The sequence below is a fragment of the Hemicordylus capensis genome, chromosome 3 (genome assembly GCF_027244095.1).
Source record: "Hemicordylus capensis ecotype Gifberg chromosome 3, rHemCap1.1.pri, whole genome shotgun sequence".
Lineage (NCBI taxonomy): Eukaryota > Metazoa > Chordata > Lepidosauria > Squamata > Cordylidae > Hemicordylus > Hemicordylus capensis.
Genome location: NC_069659.1, coordinates 350,064,542 through 350,083,281, shown reverse-complemented (window position 1 = coordinate 350,083,281; position 18,740 = coordinate 350,064,542). Strand labels below are relative to the sequence as shown.

Below are 18,740 nucleotides of genomic sequence, written 5' to 3'. Positions count from 1 at the left end.
CTGCGTGCTTCCCTCCACAGAACACACATTCAGGCCTGAAGTGGCAGGGCGAGTGACTGCACACACCAGTGGTGTTAAATGCCCAGCATGGCAGGGTACCTTGAACACCCTGTGCAGCGGCCTGCCCTGATGACTGTGCTGTGGGTGTCATGGAGAGTATGTGGTTGCTGTCGGCCCACTCGCCCTGAATGGGTCTCGAGGGAGTCATAATAAGGAGCCAAAGCTGCTGGTGCTGCTTATCCCACGGAATAGCAGGGTTCAAAGCTGCTCTAAGATGGAAGGAACGATCGTAGCATTCCCAGGCATTTCCCATAAAATCCATGTACCCCCTATGGATTATGTCCAGGTATTTAACTAGGGCAGGGCCTCTGGACGTGTGGACTTGGAGAACCACGCCCACATAAACCGTGTATGCTGACAGCCAGTTTGTCCAATTATGTTCCACCGGCTTGCGCTTTGATTTCTCTTCCTCTCTCTTTTGCTCTCCCCCTTTCACTAGAGGTTCAGGCTCCCTAAGGAGCACTTGGAAGATGTCCACAAACTCCCCCTGACATATGCGCTCTTTTACTGCGGGCAGCAAATGGTCACCCAGAGGGAGGGAGAAATCGCCCGGTGGGTATGGAGTCTGTGGGACTGATGTTGATGGAGCTGCAGTGGGTAAAGCCGCCAAGGCACCACCCAAGGTGGCTGCGCTGCCCTGCGAGACCTGTGCACACTAGGGTTGTGAGTTTTGGGTTTTTTTCTGTTTCGTTTTTGGCCCGAATCCAAAACACCCCCATTTTGTTATTTGTTCAAAATCAGCCAATCCGAAATACCCCAATTTTGTTCTTTGTTTGAAATTGCAAAATCCGAATCCAAAACGTTTTGGATTTTAAAAAATGGCCCAGGACAAAACTAGTGGGTGGGGAGTAGTAGTGCCCAATGGGTGGAAGCTACCACCCACATTTCAGAGGAATTGGGCAAAGGGCTGATTTTTGGTGAATTTTTGAAGTTTAAGATTCTTCCCATAGGGAATAATGGAGGTTTCAGCAAAAGTATAGCTTCATGGCCAGAGGAAAGGGGTGGCCCAGAGCAGAGTAGGTTGGGTGGTAGTGCCCAGTGGAACCAAGAAAGCATATGAGAGTGGATTCATGGTTTTTCGTTGAAAATCTCATATGCTACCAGAGAATCTATACTCAGAACACCTCAGAAACAACAGAACCCAGCACCCCATGGGTTAGCAACCCATGGGGGTAGTTGGCACACTATGTGCACTACACCACCACTCGCTCCCAGCCACCCCAGTGCCCCCCAAGTGGAGTTATGGGTCCTCCATTATTCCGGGGGGGGGACCTTAAAGATGCATAAACTTCAACAATTCCTAAGAAACCAGCCCTTTGCCCTATTCCTTTGGAATCTGGGTTGTGGCACGCACCCCTTGGGGCACTGCCACACAACTCGCTGTTTTGCCCCTCAGGCCCCCTTTCTGCCCCGAATCTGCCCCAAAGTCATGTACACTTCAGAAATTCTTTTAAAATCAGTCCTTTCCCCAATTCCTTTGGAATCTGGGTGGCAGCAGGGACCCATTGAGACACTACCACCTGACCCACTCTTCTGCCCCCAAGCCCCCTTTCTGCCCCAAACCCACCACAAATAACATCAGCATCACACATCAACAACAGCAGAGCTTTGCAAAGAACCAGGCAGATTTCCAAAGGTCATGCACATCCACATCCACATCCCCCCCAGAAATGCAACTGATCTACACACACAGTGTGAAACAATGAAATGCACACTGCCCCATTGGCCAATGATGGTAAATTTTACCCTTAAAAGCAATAAGGAGGCGATTGCCAGCAGATCAGCCCAAGCTTTCGCTGGCCAATCTGCAGGCTGGAAGGGCCGGAAATTCAAACAGATGTCAAAACTCAAAATGAAGACTGAAGGAGAAAGACTTTTTGCAATTGCAAAATGGAGTTCCAAAACAGCTGAAACTACAGGGATGTTTTATTTCGGCTACAAAATTTACTGTTTTGAGCATTGGGTGTTTTGTTTCGGCTACAAAACAGCCAAAATGGCCTGTTTGGGGCACAAAACATTTTGTTTCCAAAACAAAACGCACACCCCTAGTGCACATACCCCATAAGTGGCTGGATGGCCATAAAGGTCTGGGTGCTAGCTGTATGGGCTGTATGTAGGAGTGATGAGGGTGGCCTCCAAGGCCAAGTGTGGTGCAGGGACACACCCAGGAGAGGCCCAACTGCATGCAGCATCGGTGCCCCCGGCTGGGTCCATAGCAGGCGCGGCCACTGTGTTGTCTGAAGTCAGGTCCATGGATCCCGGAGCGGGCTGTCGTTCCTTGGCTTCTAATGCATCAAGCCTGGCAGATAGTGAGTGTATTAGTTTGGCCTTTTTGGTACCACTGGTGGCCCTCCTAGGCCCCAATCGACCCTCAGGAGACCACCTTTGTCTTTGTTTGCAGCCACCCCCCTGCTTTTCCTTTTCAAGAACCTCCAAGCGAGCTATTCACGCTCTAATAGTGCCCATATCAGCATCATCTTCCAAAGAAGAATCAGTATTAGGCGCAGGCCTCCAAGGAGGCCTAATAGACTTCCCACCCATTTTCTCCTTGGCTTTCTTGGGACCCATCCCAACCAGCTCTAATCAGGTGCTAGAAAGATAGGTCCCAGTAACCTGTAAACCGTGCTTCCTAACTTAAAGTAACTATGGAGGGGGTTGCAAGCTTAGGAGGGAGGGGGCTGATCCCCAAGGTGCCCCCATCATCCACCCCACCCCACTGCTACTCGCGGCCTGTTGTTGGGGGGAGGAGTTTTGAAGCCTCCTACCCGGTGCCACAAAAAAAGCCCTGGCAGCCCAGCCCCCCGGGCCCACCAAACCTCAGGGGGTTTAAAAACCACCCCGCTCTGCTGCCACTACCTCATGAGGTGGAAACCCCAACTTCCTCATCACCGCTGCACCCCAGGGAAGCAATAGGCCGAAAGCCCAGGAGCTTCTGCCAACATGCCTTGCTCCGATGCCTTCTCAGAGCGAACTGAGACTGTCAGCATCAGAGCAAGCTGAGCGGCCGAAGCTCCTCCCCCGCATTGGCCTTCCAGCCAATGGGAAGCTCCGAGGCTTTGTGCATCTTGCAGGGGGCTGGGGAAAACGGCCGCACCTCCCAATAGGGTGGCGACAAGCAGCATGATAATGGCAAACTGATAAAAAGAAATCCAGTCTCTTCACTCAGGAACCAAAAAGGACTACAATTTCTGCTTCATATCACACGTCCTCTCCAACATTTCACAAGTGGAAAGATAAACATGCCTGTGCATGAGTAGACAGAGTCCAGCCACAGGATCTGGCAGACCACATTGGGACCCCCAAAACCGAGATGCAGATGTAGCACTAGCAGAATACAGAAACTAAAAGTGTATGGAAGCTGAGGGTGACAAAAGCAGTGACGAGAGGCACATAAGACAAGACAAGCCCAATACACAAAATGCATACATACAGTATGCATTATTTAGCTTCTTCCCCTCTGGAGGCATCAGTCCCCATTTACAGCTGAAGAACACTGACACATGGCAAGCGACTATCCAAAGTCAAGCTATCCAAATAAATATCCAAATGACAAACAACTATCCAAAGGGCAGGCAGGCAGGCAGGCAGAGAATACACAGAGAGGCAACACAATAACAAACCATCAATTTTAGTTACCATATTGAGAATTCATATCTAGGTTTGCCAGCCATTCAGGACTGGCCTGGGATCTTTGGGAATCAATAGCAATCTCCAGGTCACCATTGAAAGCAAGCCTGAAGAGAGCTTATGCCTTGATATTACTAATGCTTGTAATACAGAGAGTGCTTTCCATTTACCACTGCATGACTTGTCCCTGTAGCTAAGCAGGGTCTGCCCTGGTTGCATATGAAAGGGAGACTAGCAGTGTGAACACTGTCAGATAGTCCCCTCAGGGGATGGAGCCGCTCTGGAAAGAGCATCTACATTCCAAGTTCCCTCCCTAGCAGCATCTCCAAGATAGGGCTGAAGAGAGACTCCTGCCTGAAACTTTGGAGAAGCCGCTGCCAGTCTGTGTAGACAATACTGAATGAGATAGACCAACAGTCTGACTCAGAACATGGCAGCATCCTACTATGTTCCTATGACTTTTGCAGCCTTCCCCACTTTCTGTGCATAATTACGGGTCAAAATTACAGAATGATGAACTGTCTGCCACAGATGGCAGCTGCAGAACTCTCTGTTCCACACTCACATTGATAGCAAAGTGTATGCGGTTTTAGGTTAGATAGATAGATAGATAGATAGATAGATAGATAGATAGATAGATAGATAGATAGATAGATAGATCTTTATTGTCACTGTCCTGTGCAGAACAACGAGATTGAAAAGAATCTACAACCACTACTACAGGACCTAACAAGAATAATCTAAACATATACCCATACGCCCCCCTCCCATCAACCCACTAAAAACCCACTAAAAAACTCTAAAAACGAAATACAAAAAAACCCTCAGAAGCTGTGTTTTGCTGCGTTCAAAGCTGAGACCGCTTTTGGGTAGAAGCTACTTCTCATGCGGCTGGTCCTGGTCTTTAAGACCCTATACCTCCTTCTCGAAGGCAGAAGCTGGAAGAGATCATTTCCAGGGTGCGTGGGATCCTGCACTATCTCTACAGCTTTATTATAACACCTGGTGGAATAGATTTGATTTAAGGTAGGAAGAGTACACCCAATTATTTTCTCCGCAGTCTTAACAACCTTGGACAGCAGTGTTCTTTCTCTGGCTGTACAACTCCCAAACCACACACAGATCCCATAAGTCAACACACTCTCTATAGCACAGCGATAAAACACCAACAATAGATTACTTGAGAGATTAGTCCTCCGGATAACTCTCAAGAAGTATAATCTCTGCTGTGCTCTCTTCACCAGATCTTTGGTGTTTGCTCCCCATGTCAGGTCATCTCTCAGCTCTATTCCCAGAAATCTAAACACCGAAACCCGTTCCACACAAATCCCTTCAATAATGAGTGGCTGGAAATCCAATTTGCATTTCCTGAAATCCACAATGATCTCCTTTGTTTTCTTTAAATTGAGGAATAAGTTATTCTCCCTACACCACTCTGTCAGCCTCTCCACCTCCTTCCTATAGGCCGACTCCCCTTCTCCAGCAGTAATCAGACCAACCACAGTTATGTCATCTGCAAACTTAATAATTCTATTGCTGAGGTAATTGGGAACACAATCGTATGTGTAAAGCGTGTACAAAAGTGGACTCAACACGCACCCCTGTGGCGTCCCTGTATTTATACTGAGATCCGTCGAGACATGAGAGCCCATCCTGACCCGTTGAGAACGATCTGATAGAAAATTCAGTATCCACCTGCATAAGCACGGTGGAAGCCCCAGGTCCAATAATTTTGGCACCAATCTATGTGGGAGAATAGTATTAAATGCAGAGCTAAAGTCTACAAAAAGCAGTCTTGCATAATTCCCTTGTTTCTCCAAATGGGTCAGGACAGTGTGTAAGGCCATAGCCACAGCATCCTCTGTGGATCTCTTCTTCTTATATGCAAATTGATAAGAATCAAATCCATCTGGCAAACAAGCCATAATACGATTCCGCACCAATTTCTCAAAGCATTTCATTATGATGGGTGTAAGCGCCACAGGTCGAAAGTCATTCAGGCTATCTATATTAGATTTTTTTGGCAGAGGTACGATAGCAGAGGATTTCAGATAAGATGGAACAGTGGCTTGGGCCAGAGATCGATTGAAAATCTTCGTAAAAACTTCTGCCAGTTGTTCCGAGCAATCTCTCAGCACCCTACCAGCCACTCCATCAGGGCCCATAGCCTTCCTCACATTTATTTCCTTTAGTACCCACCTCACTTCCCCCCTTCCACTTTAACAGCATTTTCCACTCTAACAACATATTCCTCGGGGAGTAAACCGTCTGTTCCCACCCAACTTTAAACACATTCCTCACTTTCCTTCCAAGAAATCTTCACAAAAAAGGTTCCCTTTGAACAACTCCCTCTCTCAAATTCAACTTCCATGCGAGCGCTCTCTCCCTCCCCCCACCCCGCCTGCCCCACACTTCCCCAGCAGAGATTCCTCAGTGCCCCATTCCAGAGTCGTTTAATATCAGTTCTGAGTCTTGGAATGCTCTCTACAGGATCTCTGGGAAGAGGCGTAGTCACAAATTCAGGAGTGCAGGTGCAGTAGAAGTGCCTTCTACAACTACAGCTATTAACCTTTCAGTACCCAGAGCTCTGTGAAATACACTTTACTACAAAAAGCAGTCCAGATTGTCAAGCAAAAAAGATGGACTACCTGTATATGCCTTGTAACAGAAGACAAGAAAAACTGGCAAGTAAATCAATTTGAATATATTAGAATAAGAGAGAGAGAAGACAAGGGGGCAGGAACAGCATGAGCTACTGCTAGACAATAAATAAATCTTTGACTGTTGTAGTACATCAGGAGAGGCGGAGGACAAGCCAAGCTTTCCTTTCCTTTCCTTTCCTTTCCTTCTATCTTACATTTATATACTGCCCCATACAACAATGTACCTGGGCGGTTCACCCAAACTTATTCCACTCTCTGTACCTCAATCTTTCACATTTTTATTGCATCTCAAACTTCTTTTCCCCAATCACAAGGGAGTAGGAGAAATAGAAAGAACTAAAAGCATCTAATTTGCATTCAGCACTGAAGGTTTGAGGAGGAGGAAAGAACAATCAGCAATTGTATGGAAAAGAGAATGTTTTATGTTGGCTTCTTTGCGTGTCTCAGTGAGAACTCACAGTTATGTGATCAACCATACATTTTTAGCCTACTTTCCAGTAGGCTTATGAGATCACCCGGCATTCTCTGTGTGTCCCTATGTGTGTGTCCGTCCGTGTGTCCCCCAACTATCAACTTCGCAACAATGGACCAATATGAACCAAATTGGGTACAGTTGTAGGGACACATAGAGACAGCTCAACGGTGTAGTTTGTGATGATGCCATCCACCCCAATCCAAGATGGTGGTCGCATGAAAGTCTGAACCACAAGCCAGCTAATTTGTGGACCATCTAATCAATTTGAACCAAATTGGGAACAGTTCTAGTGAGTGACACACAGGGACACCTCAGTGTCATAGTTTGTGATGCCATCCACACCTATTCAAAATGGCGGGCGTGTAAACTTTGGAGGTGCATGAGGGCTAACTTGTGGACAGTCTAAATGATTCGAACCAAATTTGCTACGGCTATAGGGACACATAGGGATGCTCCAGTGGTGTAGTTTGTGATGATGTCACCCGCCCCGATCCAAGATGGCAAATGTGTGAACTTTTCAGGAACAAGCCGACTAGTTTGTGGACGGTCTAACCAATTTAAACTGAATTTGGTACAGTTGTAGTGCGTGACACACAGGGACACCTCAATGGTGTAGTTTGTAATGATGTCATCCATCCTGATCCAAGAAGGTAGACGCATGAACATTTGAGGTTTAAGAGATCTAACTTGTGAACCTCAAGGTCCAGTTGTAGAGGCAGTGAAAGGAAAGTAGGCTCATTAATTCTTACTAAAACAACTTGTTTGATCCACAGAATCATCAACTGTACCGGTGGACTCCAAAATCTCAGTCTAAAATCTCCTATAGCCAAGATAGAAAGCTGACCAGCCTTTGCTTTCAGTGGAAACCTCTGATGAAGGAGAGCTCGCCACTTTATAAGTCACACTGTTCTATTGTAGAACAGCTCTTAGAGTTGGGAAATTCTGTGGCTAGCTAGCTAAACATTAACTTTGCCTAATCTTGCTTACTTATTTATTTAGCATATTCATCTCCCATCCATGCTATGGTATCAGCACTCTCCAAAGGCATTTTCAACTTGTTGGCTTTGGCCCATTGTTTGGCCCGTGCTAGTACTTTCAGGATTCCAAGCTGTGAAAGAGAAGGGCCACCTCCAGCATAAAAGGCAAGATGCCTCTAAATACCACTTGCAGGGAAGCAACAGCAGGAGAGAAGGCATGCCCTCACCTCTTGCCTGTGGGCTTCTCAGAGACATCTGATGGGCCACTGTGGGAAAAAGTATGCTGGACTGGATGGGCCTCAGGCCTGATCCAGCGGGGCAGTTCTTATGTTCTCAATATAGCATGACTCTCCTCTGTTTTGACCCAAATGGCAGCTGGCAAAGCAATATGGAAAGATTTACAACCTATGGGCAGGGCCTATACCCATCGTAGTACTTTCAGGATTCCAAGCCGTGAAAGAAGGGCTGATCAATCATTCAGATGACTTCAGTGGGAGACCAGAGACCAGTTTCGTTAAAGCTACATTTCAAGAAAGAGGTAGGTCTTGGTGAAAAATCAGAAGTTATAGTCATCTTGTCGCCAGATAAAGAAGCTTTAAGCCATTTGAAAAAAAACAACAGAGAAAACCACTCTGAATGATTCAGTAGAGATTTATCTAGCAGGTTAGCTCTGGAAAATTAATAGAAATTCATGTGTTTCTATTTTTATTTGTACATGTATATCCTGCTCAGATATACCCAGAGTTATGTACATGGTGATTTATTTATTTTTTGTTGATCTCCATAACAACCCTGTGAGGTAGGATAGGCTGAGAGATGAGTGACTGGCCTAGAGTCCACCATTGAGTTTCATGGCTGAATGGGAATCTGAATTCTGGTCTCCGTAGTCCTGGTCCCACATCTAAGAAATAGACCAGCTATGTTCATAAGGCATTTATATGGTTTCTCTCCAGAAAAGCATTTATATGGTTTCTCTCCAGTATGGGTCCATTGATAACTAGTAAGCTTTCCATTGTCCCTGAAGCTCCTTCCGCACTCCAAGCACTTATATGGTTTCACCCCTGTATGATTGAATTCTATGATATACAGTAAGATTTCGCTTCTCGCAGAAGGTCTTTCCACACTCCAAAAAAATTCCACTTCTTCTATTACAAAAGCTTTAATATTAATTTAGAAGATGACAGCTATGAGTCTATTGTGATCATATAAAGGTAATTGTAGAAGACATGAAATTTGAGAAGAAATTGAGAAAAAGAGGGGAAGTAGAAATGGCGGCTCGATGCACTTTACAAAGGGTGGCAGGGAGGTGGAGTTTGGTTTTCATGCTGCTATTCTTGTTGGATTTCATTATGGATGATGTGGATATCAAGTTTGATTTCATGTTGCGAATGCGATTCCATGTTGCAAAGCTTGCTGTTATCCTGTGTGGAGCAGGAGGGACATATTTGCTGCTGTGGGCCATCTTGCATTGTTGTCATCCTGTGAGGGGTGGGGGCATTAGCAGTTATGGATGCAGCAGATCTCATTGCATAATGCATGTTGTGCTGTCATTTTGTATGAGGGGGAGAGGGACACACTGAGTGAGTGTGAGGTGTGCAGCAGCTTGCTTCACTCATAGTTCACAATGAGGACACAAAACACCCCATTGCCACTTGTGGGTGGCTCCTAGGGGTTCAACAGTGGGTGGGGTGGCAGGGTCCCATGGGTGCCAACTGACACCCAACCTGCAAGGCAGTAGGGCACTTGGGTGATTTTAAGTAATTTCTTAGTATTGAGCAGTTTTGTATTTACCTGCCATAGGGAATAATGAGGATCCAAAGCAGCCCCATTATTCCCCTGGGTAGTGTCTAGGTATTCCATAGAGGTTTGGGGTGTGTGGACCCATAGATGCCACATAACACCGAACCCACAAGGCAGTGGGGCACTTGGGTGATTTTGGGATAATCCTTCCCTTCCAGAAGCTGTCTGGTGGCCAAGTTGCCATTGTGCTGCTAAGCACATCTCTAGGGAGATATCAAGCCTTTTCTCATGATGGCGTGAATGGGCTTGCTGGCGGAAGCTCATCTTCCCCATGGATGATCCTGCTGCTGGTTCTAGGAGTGCAGATTGTGTGCCTAGATGTTCTGCTGCTCTCAAAGGCAACGCGGAGGAATGGGGGCAGGGATGCATCCTCCTGGCCCCCGGAGATCCCACCATGTGCCTTGGAAGTGGACGGTGCAATGTGATGACCGGGAGCCTGCTCCTGTGTCAGCACCAGATGGGAACAGCTGGCCCTGACACACAAGCAATTAGCCTGGGTTAAGACCACACTTGTGCCCTTAACCTCAGCTAACTGGCGAGCTTCCTATGTGGGATTTCTGCTGAGGCACCGCCGGGAGCCATGCAGATCCTGGCATTTCACAGGAGCAGCCATCCCAGGGCTTTGCTGCCCTAGCCCAGTCTTGGCTACTCATGAGAACAGCCTCATGGATACCTCATGGTCCTCTAAGTCTTCCACAGCCAGCTATGTGAGGCCCACACTTACCTCATTCCTCTAAAGGGGTGGAGGAGGCCAGTTTGTCTCCTTCCGGGGGAGATGGGTGAGGAAGCGCTGGATTTGGTTCAAGAATGGGTTTCTCTTGAACACACTGGCAGGGGAGGGGGTGTTTCCAGACTGGGAATGAAACAATTTTTAAAACATGCATTTTCAGAGCAATAATTTCTCATTGATTCTTGATTATCTTAGGCATAATATTTTCAAATGGACATACCTGGAAGCAGCAGAGGCATTTTGCACTAGTTACCCTGCGGAAACTTGGACTAGGGAAGAAAGGCATAGAGCACCGAATAAAGGAGGAAGCCCAACAGCTTGTGGAGACTTTTGCACAAGCCAATGGTATGTGATGCCAAGTGTCAAGGCCCAGGTTGTCACAGCCCCTGGTCCCATTAGCAACTCTGAGTCAGATGAGGAGGAGGCAGGACCAGGACCAGCTCTGGATCTTGATGCCAGCCCAGAAACGGAGATAGCCCCAGAATTGGAGCCCTCTGAGGCAACCCCTTTGGTGCCTGAGCCCCTTAGGTCAGCATCTTCAGAACCCAAGCCCACTACAGAGCTAGCCTCTCACACACTATCATGCCCACCAATATCTGCACCCCAGCACCAGCCACAAGGACAGCAGAAGCAGACAGAGTGGAGGAGGATTTGCCACACTCCAGAAGACTGACCCTTTAAGGCTTCCACTCTTCAGGCAGCGATGAAGTACCCAGGAGGGGCATCCCGAGCTCAGAGGTTCTTAAGGGCTCAGTCTGCCTCTGGCTGCTGTCAAGTCGGCTTGCTCTCTGGTTCTTCTCCAAGGTCCCATGGACAGGCCTGTGCCTCTCCTCCTTGCCTCTGCCTCACCTTATGGCCAACAAGGATGGGACACTAAGAGACTATGGCCTGTACCACACTGTCATTTGCATCTAGGTTTAATGTGGGTTAATGACATTAGTGTGATTTTGTGGACCCACACCAAGGAGCAGAAAGCACTTTGGCATGGGACCACACATTCACACTAATGTCGATAACCCACGTTAAAGCTGGATTCAGATGAGTGTGTGAACCAGGCCTATGATGGCACATGTCCCAGGCTGCAGAAAGATTCATGGACATTCTCTGCATTTTGGAATGGAGTTTGATGCATTTCTTCTTGTTCTCCAAAATGAAATACAAATCATAGGAGATGCCAATAGCATTCGAGGCCTAATAACTGTATTCTCAGTAGAGGCAGGATTAATATTGATATGGGTGCAATTACCTTTATTTGTAGGGCAGCCTCTTGATCCTTCATTACCCATCACAAATTCAGTCTGCAATGTGATCAGTGTCTTAACTTTTGGACAGCGGTTCTCTCCTGAAGATGAAGACTTCCAAAAACTGGTGAAAGCTATTGCTTTTGTTCTAAAATTTGGAGGTAGTGTCCCTCATATTGTGAGTAATCTTTTAATTTCCTTAATAGTTGAATGGGTCACCCAAAGATCCAAACTTATTATTAGTAATTAGAGTGGGCAGGGCCGGATTAAGCTAGTGAGGGGCCTGTAGCATATGTTATAAAGGGGCCCTAAATTTTAAAAATGCACATAAATATTAAAACATAAATTATTTACTAATTTATGCAAAGTAAAATAATTCAATATTTTCATTTGCTATAATAGTCGACTTTCTTTTTAAAACCCCACTCCTTGGCTTTTTCATGAGAACCAACCCGCCCTAAAACAACTGATTTGAAGTAATGCATATTTATTTCACTCCAACCTTTCCCAAATTGAGGTTTTGGAGACAATAACCTTACCGACTCCAGCCTGGAATCCCCTCCAGCCTATTGGTGTCAAGATCAGGGGCGTAACTACAATTAGGCAGGGGGAGGCTGTTGTCTCAGGGCCCCCCGCCTGGGGGGGCCCCTCAGAGGCTCTCCCCCACCCAGCGCCTACCCGATCTTCCACCGCCAGGAGCATGGACAGGAGTGTGCACAAGAGAGACGTCCCGCCCAAGCCCAGGGAGAAGCGCGGAAGACGGCTTCCTCTTCGGCGGGCTCCTCGTGTGCCTGGCGGGGGTGGGGGGGGCGGCAGCTCTGCTTCTTCTGCAGCCTGAGTGAGAGCAGCTCTTAACTTAGGTGCCCTTCGCGGGGGTGGTGCTCACACACCCTGCGGGCTGCCGGCGCTTGCTTGCCCCCTCCCACACAAAGCGGCAACCAGGGGCTGTGACTCCTTGCTGGGGCAGGGGGCAGTAAAATAAAGTCACCCGGACGCTTCTCGGCCGCGACTGCTTGTTCCGCCCTCCCGGGGTCCACAGGAAGAACACGCCGCACTTGGGTCTCTCCTTCTCGTGCTACCGTAACGGCAGGAAACACGACGAGAATCTGCCGGAGCCCGGATATCTCGGGAGACTTAACTAGCCAGGGACATCTCTGCAGGGAGGCATGCTTGTTGCGGCGGACACAGACAGAGGTTTTGCAGGGGTGTGAATGTAAAGAGGCTGGCTGCTGTCGGTGTAGGGTTTTTTGTTTTTTTGTTTTTGGAACAAACTATTATATCTTTCGGGATTTTTTTTTTTTTTTGCCGTAAAAGTAGTTTAAAGGGAACACTGGTGTGCGGGACTGCTTGGGGAGATGTTTTTAGCTCCTGCCGCTCCTTTTCCCTTGCAGGCCCATTTAAGAATCTTGTCTCAGGGCCCACTCCAACCTAGTTACGCCCCTGGTCAAGATGGTCATTTTCCGCTCACAAGATAGTATAAGACAGAGTTGAAAACCTCTCCCTTCGCCTCATGGTTTTCTGCAAATCTCCATGAATCTCCTTGTTACTCCACACCCATGTTTGTCCTTATAGAGACATTTTATAGAGAATTTGGACCAGGAAAGCAAGGAACAGCCTTAAAGGATACCTATTGCTAGCATCCCATGACAGTACAAAACTCCCTCCCCCCAGTCTGAGCCATCCTGCAGCTTGAGCATGGTGAGCAGCACTGCTAGAGCTCCTATGAGCTGCTGCTACTGTCCATACCAGACGGAGCTGGGAAGCTCCAACGGGGCCGGGAGAGGGAGGAGGGAAGTCACGGACGCAGCACCTCCTTAGGAGCTAGGCATGTTTGCTTGCTGCAAGAGAATATGACCCCTGACAGCAAAAGTCAGGCTCCGAGTGCCAAACAGGGCACAGAATTTCCTTCCTGGAGGTGTTTGGCTGACTGCAGAAGGAGGCATGTGTGCAAAAAGTGCATACAAGCGGCAGCAACCTGCTCCATGTTTGCTGCCAAGCAGAAGCTCCCATCTCGCACCACTCAGCCGCGCTCACATTACAGGCCAGACTGAAAAGCAGTGCCGGTGCATCTAGCTAAACACCCAGTTCTCCCGGCTACACTCCACGCCACTGTCAGGCAGACAAACACCCTGCTCTTGGCTGTTTGATCCACTGCCGCCCCCTCCCCACTTCCTTCCTTTCTTAGTTCCTTCAAAAAGAGAAACATTTGCATCTCTATTGCAAGGGCAACAGACTTTTGGCAGCAGCAGGCAGCGAGGACGGAGAAGTGGCACCAACTAAGTAGAGAGCAGAAAGGAGAAGGGGCAGTTCAAGCTGGGCATGCAGGGCCCTCAGAAACGCGGGGCCGGTAGCAAATGCTACATTTGCTACTACGTTAATCCGGCTCTGAGAGTGGGGATTGAAAACAAGAGGTTAGAGCTGGGCCTTAAGAAAAGGAAGACCCAGGACTAAATCTCTGCTAAGCCTCTCAGGGCTGTTGCAGGGATGGAAGAGGACAAGGCCATATATACTGGACCCAAGCACAGGCCCCAAAGTCAAATTCCAACCCAGTCTGATATCGACACTCTTGGTAAGAGGCTTGTCCGCCACTCCCAACTGTCAGCTCAGATGACCAACAATGTTGTTGGACCCTCCCTTGTCACTACTGACTCTTCCATCTCGGAGCCATGCCACAGCTACTCATGATTTTTAAAACTAGGTTTGCGGAGCACTCGCTCTGCAAACCTGGTTTTAGGGCAGGGGTACTTAGGTGGGTTACTTGCCTAGGAACCGCCAGGCCTGCAGCCGAGCCCGGTGGTTCACACGATGGGGCGAAATCGGGCTACCCTCTGCTAGCCCGATTTCACCCCATCTTGTGAGTGGTCTCATAATCTTATAAACCTCTGTAATGTCTCACCTTAGTCATCTTTTTTCTAAACTAAAAGGGTTAAACTAAACTAAATCCCATACTACAAAAAGCTGTGTCAAATCTTAGTGGAAACAACTTAATGAGGCTATTCACACAAGCATGCAAAACTGGGCGAAGGGAGCCCAGCCTGACTTTGCAGGTGTGTGTGAACATCTGAGATCGGCCCTGATCCCAGCGGCACCACAGCGGCAAACCTGCTTGTGGAGCCTCCCTCCAAAATGAGGTTAGGAGGGAGAGCGCTCTCCCAACTCCATTTTTTGAAATCATCTCTCAGCTGCTGCCACTTTCAGCCATGGCTGACAGACTGTGGCGCCCTTGGGGAGGAGAGGGGTATCTCCACAATGCACCGCACACTCATGCAATGCTAGGGATTTTTGGAGCTCCGGAGGGGAAGGGCGACATGGGGCAATGTGCCCTGGCACCTCAACCCTTGGATCTACTGACAGCAGCTGGTGCTCATCTGGGTGGGCGATCCACCCATCCAAGGAAAGCCAATGGATCATCTGCAGGGAGGTAAGCTTTTCAGGGCTTCCTCCCTGAAAACCCTATTGCTGTTTCTTACTGCTCATGAAAAACGGTTCATAATGAAGCTGTGGTATGAAGGAGGAAGGAAGAAGTAATCATAGACAAATCACCACTTTGTAGGGTCAGATTCATAGCCTTGTCTTGACTTCTCAGGGAGGGGGTACCTATTAAGATGACCTGCCACACAGGATTCCTGTAGTTGAATCTGGTTGGATCAACAGATCTGGTTGAATCTATTTGTTGCAGCCATGCCTACCTTCAGTCTTAGACATAACTTACTACCTTTAATTCTATCTTGTCCACAGAACCGAAACTGGAAATGCTGCACTAAATGGATTAATTTTCCTATATGTCCAATGGACATAAAACATTATAACAATCTGGATTAATTCTGTGGGACCAGAAGTAGTGAAAGGTCTTATGGAAATTATTGTTGTGTTTATTTCTTTTGTCCAATCTGGGAGGACCATAAATGCCGTGTTTCTTGGAATACCACGAATACATAGCAGCTGTAAAATTGGATGAGGGGATGATCTTGGCTGCCAGTGCCAACTCTCATTCAAATCTTCCACTGGAGTAATTTCACAGGATCCAGCCAATGTGGGATCCAGAAGAAGCTGTTGAGTCCCAGCTTTGATCTCTCGATGAATGAAAAATTAATATGCTAGTCCTCAAAAATGATCTATGCCATTATTTTTACTAGGGATGTGTGAATCGATTCATATTTGAATCAATTTGACTTGAATCTGGCCAATTCGAGTGATTTGACTTTGAACTGAATCAGTCCTAAAAGGGGTGGTTTGAATTGAAGAATTGAATCTGGCCAATTTGGATCAAATCTATCCAAATTGATCTGACTTGTACTGCATGGGGGGATGAGGGAGTAGAGTCTCTCCTTTCAGCCTTATATTAAAAAAGAGGTGCCAGAGAGCCCAGAAGTCACTTTTATTGTGCAGAGCACACAGCAGAGGGGAGGTGGCGACCTGAATTAGGGTTGTGCTTTTTGATTTGTTTTTTGTTTTGTTGTGGCTTGAATTCAAAGCACCCCCGTTTTGTTCTTTGTTTGAAATCAACCAATCTGAAACACCCCAATTTTGTTCTTTGTTCAAAATTGCAAAATCTGAATCCTAAATGTTCTGTATTTTTTAAAAAAAAAAATGGCTCCGGAGCAAAATTAGTGGGTGGGGTGGTTGTGCCCAATGGGTGGAAGCTACCACCCACATTTCAAAGGAATTGGGCAAAGGGCTGATTTTTTGGTGAAGTTTTGAAGTTTAAGATTTTTCCCTTAGGGAATAATGGAGGTTTCAGCAAAAGTATAGCTTCATGTTGTGGGGGAGAGGGGTGGCCCAGAGCAGAGTAGGGTGGGTGGTAGTGACCAGTGGGGGCAAGAAAGCTACCACATTTTTTTCAAAGGAATTGGACAAAGGGCTGATTTTTGGTGATTTTTTGAAATTCATGTATCTTTAAGGTGTCCCCCCATAGGGAATAATGGAAGTATCAGTAGCCCCATAATTCCAGCAGGGGGGCACAGGAGTGGCCTGGAGCGAGTGGTGGTGTAGTGCACATAGGGTGCCAACCACCCCCATACCCACAAGCCTGTGGGGTACAGGGTTTGGTTGTTTCTGAGGTGTTCTGAATGTAGATTCATGTCATTGAAAATCTCATATGCTACCAGAGAATCTACATTCAGAACAACTCAGAAACAACAAAACCCAGTACCCAGTTAGCAACCCATGGGGGTGGTTGGCACCTCTGTGCAATACACCACCACTCACTCTGGACCACCCCCCACCCCACAGTGTAGTTATGGGGCTGCTGAAACCTCCATTGTTTCCTATAGAATAAAACCTTAAAGACGCATAAACTTCAGAAATCAATTTAAAATCAGGCCTTTGGCTAACTCCTTTGCAATCTTTGTGGTGGGCAGGCACCCCTTGGGGTGCTAATGCCCAACCCACTGCTCCACCCCCTTTCTGCCCCAAATCTGCCACAAAGACACACAAACTTCAACAATTCATAGAAAATCAGGCCTTTGGCAAGTCCCTTTGGAATCTGGCTGGGTGGTTGGCAGGCAACCCCTTGGGGTACTGTCACCCAACGCACTGTTCTGCCCCCCTACAGGCCCGTTTCTGCCCCAAATGTGCCACAAAAAGACGCAAACTTCAACAATTGATAGAAAATCATTGCCAGGCAGCGCACACAACAGCAGACTAGCAGAGCTTCTTAAAGCATATGAGCTTTGGTTTGGGGCAGTATATAAGTATGTTAAATACATACATATATACATAAAAAAACAGGTTTCTAAATCAAACATCAGATGCAGCAAACTATGGCCAACAGCAGCATCAAGTGTGTCCTGCCCTCCCTCCTCCACCAAGCAGGCAGTTCTCATCCACAGTCATTTTTTTCAACACATTGACAACAACAGCGGAGCTTTACAATAGGGATGTGCAAAAAATTTCGGGCACAGAACGATCTGTGCCTGAAATGAACAATTTCGGGTGATTCGGGGCCGAACCGAATCACCCCCAATGCCCCCCGAATTTTTTCGGGCACGAGCCGAATCACCTGAATTTCGGGCACAAAAAATTCGGGTGATTCGGTTCATGGTTGATTTTTGGTGATTTTTTAAAGTTTTAGTGACTTTGGGGCAGTTCGGGGGCATAGCATGGGATTTGGGCAAAAGGAGTGGGGTGGGGTGGTAGTGCCTAATGGGTGCAGGCTACCACCCCAATTTCAGGGGGATTGGGCAAAGGGCTGATTTTTGGTAAATTTCTGAAAATTTCATGTCTTTGGGGCAGATTGGGGCATATTGGGGCAGAAAGTGGGGGCTGGGGCAGAATAGTGTGGTGGGGTGGTAATGCCTCATGGGTGCAGGCTACCACCCCAATTTCAGGGGGTTTGGACAAAGGGGTGATTTTTTGAGAATTTTTGAAGTTTTGGTGACTTTGGGGCAGTTTGGGGGCAGAAAGTGGATCTGCCCCAAAATAGTGGGGTGGGGTGGTAGTGCCTAATGGGTGGAGGCTACCACACCAATTTCAGGGGGATTGGGCAGAGGGCTGATTTTTTGAGAATTTTTGAAGTTTGGGTGTCTTTGGGGCAGATTGGGGGCAGAAAGTGGATCTGCCCCAAAGGAGTGGGGTGGGCTGGTAGATAGTGCCTGATGGCTGGAGGCTACCACCCATCCCCAATTTAAGAGTGATTGGGCAGAGGGGTGAATTATGGTGAATTTATTTGTATGAGGTTTGTCTTCATAAGGTGAAGTGTGCTAAACTGATTACTTCCTCATATTATTCATAGTAAAGGAAAGTGTGAAAAAGTGAAAGTGGGGTCATGAGAGTTGTTTAATTGAAAAAAATCTCATTTGCTATGATAGAATGAGAATTCACACCTCAGAAAAAACTTTTTTCATTTCGATTTGTATACAAAAAAAAATTAAAAAAAACTTTTTTCATTTCGATTTGTATACAAAATGTCCGAAAATGCCATTTTCGGACACAAAATGTTTTGTTGCTGAATCAAAATGCACAAGCCTAACCTGAATCACCCTCCTCCTGCAGCCCACCAGCCACTGCTATTACAAACAAGAGACAAAAAGGTGCTTTTGAACCACTCCTGGTGGGAACGGTAACTGCAAAACTGACAGTGGTGGGGAGGCAGCAAGCTGATCCACTATGCGTCCTTGCAACCAGATGGGCATATGAACAACCCTGCTGGATCAGACCCAAGGCCCA

The 18,740-nt window shown here is 47.2% G+C and overlaps 1 protein-coding gene across 3 annotated transcripts in view; it reads left to right on the top strand.

The window, feature by feature from the left end:
* Window positions 1-18,740, top strand: part of LOC128350818 (cytochrome P450 2J2-like) — a 53,003-nt gene that overhangs the window by 22,814 nt on the left and 11,449 nt on the right. For all 3 annotated transcript variants that reach the window (XM_053309580.1, XM_053309579.1, XM_053309581.1), the window contains 3 exons: window positions 8,178-8,340; window positions 10,528-10,677; window positions 11,591-11,751. In XM_053309580.1, the coding sequence (XP_053165555.1) occupies window positions 8,178-8,340; window positions 10,528-10,677; window positions 11,591-11,751 (474 nt within the window). The remainder of the gene's footprint in view (window positions 1-8,177; window positions 8,341-10,527; window positions 10,678-11,590; window positions 11,752-18,740) is intronic.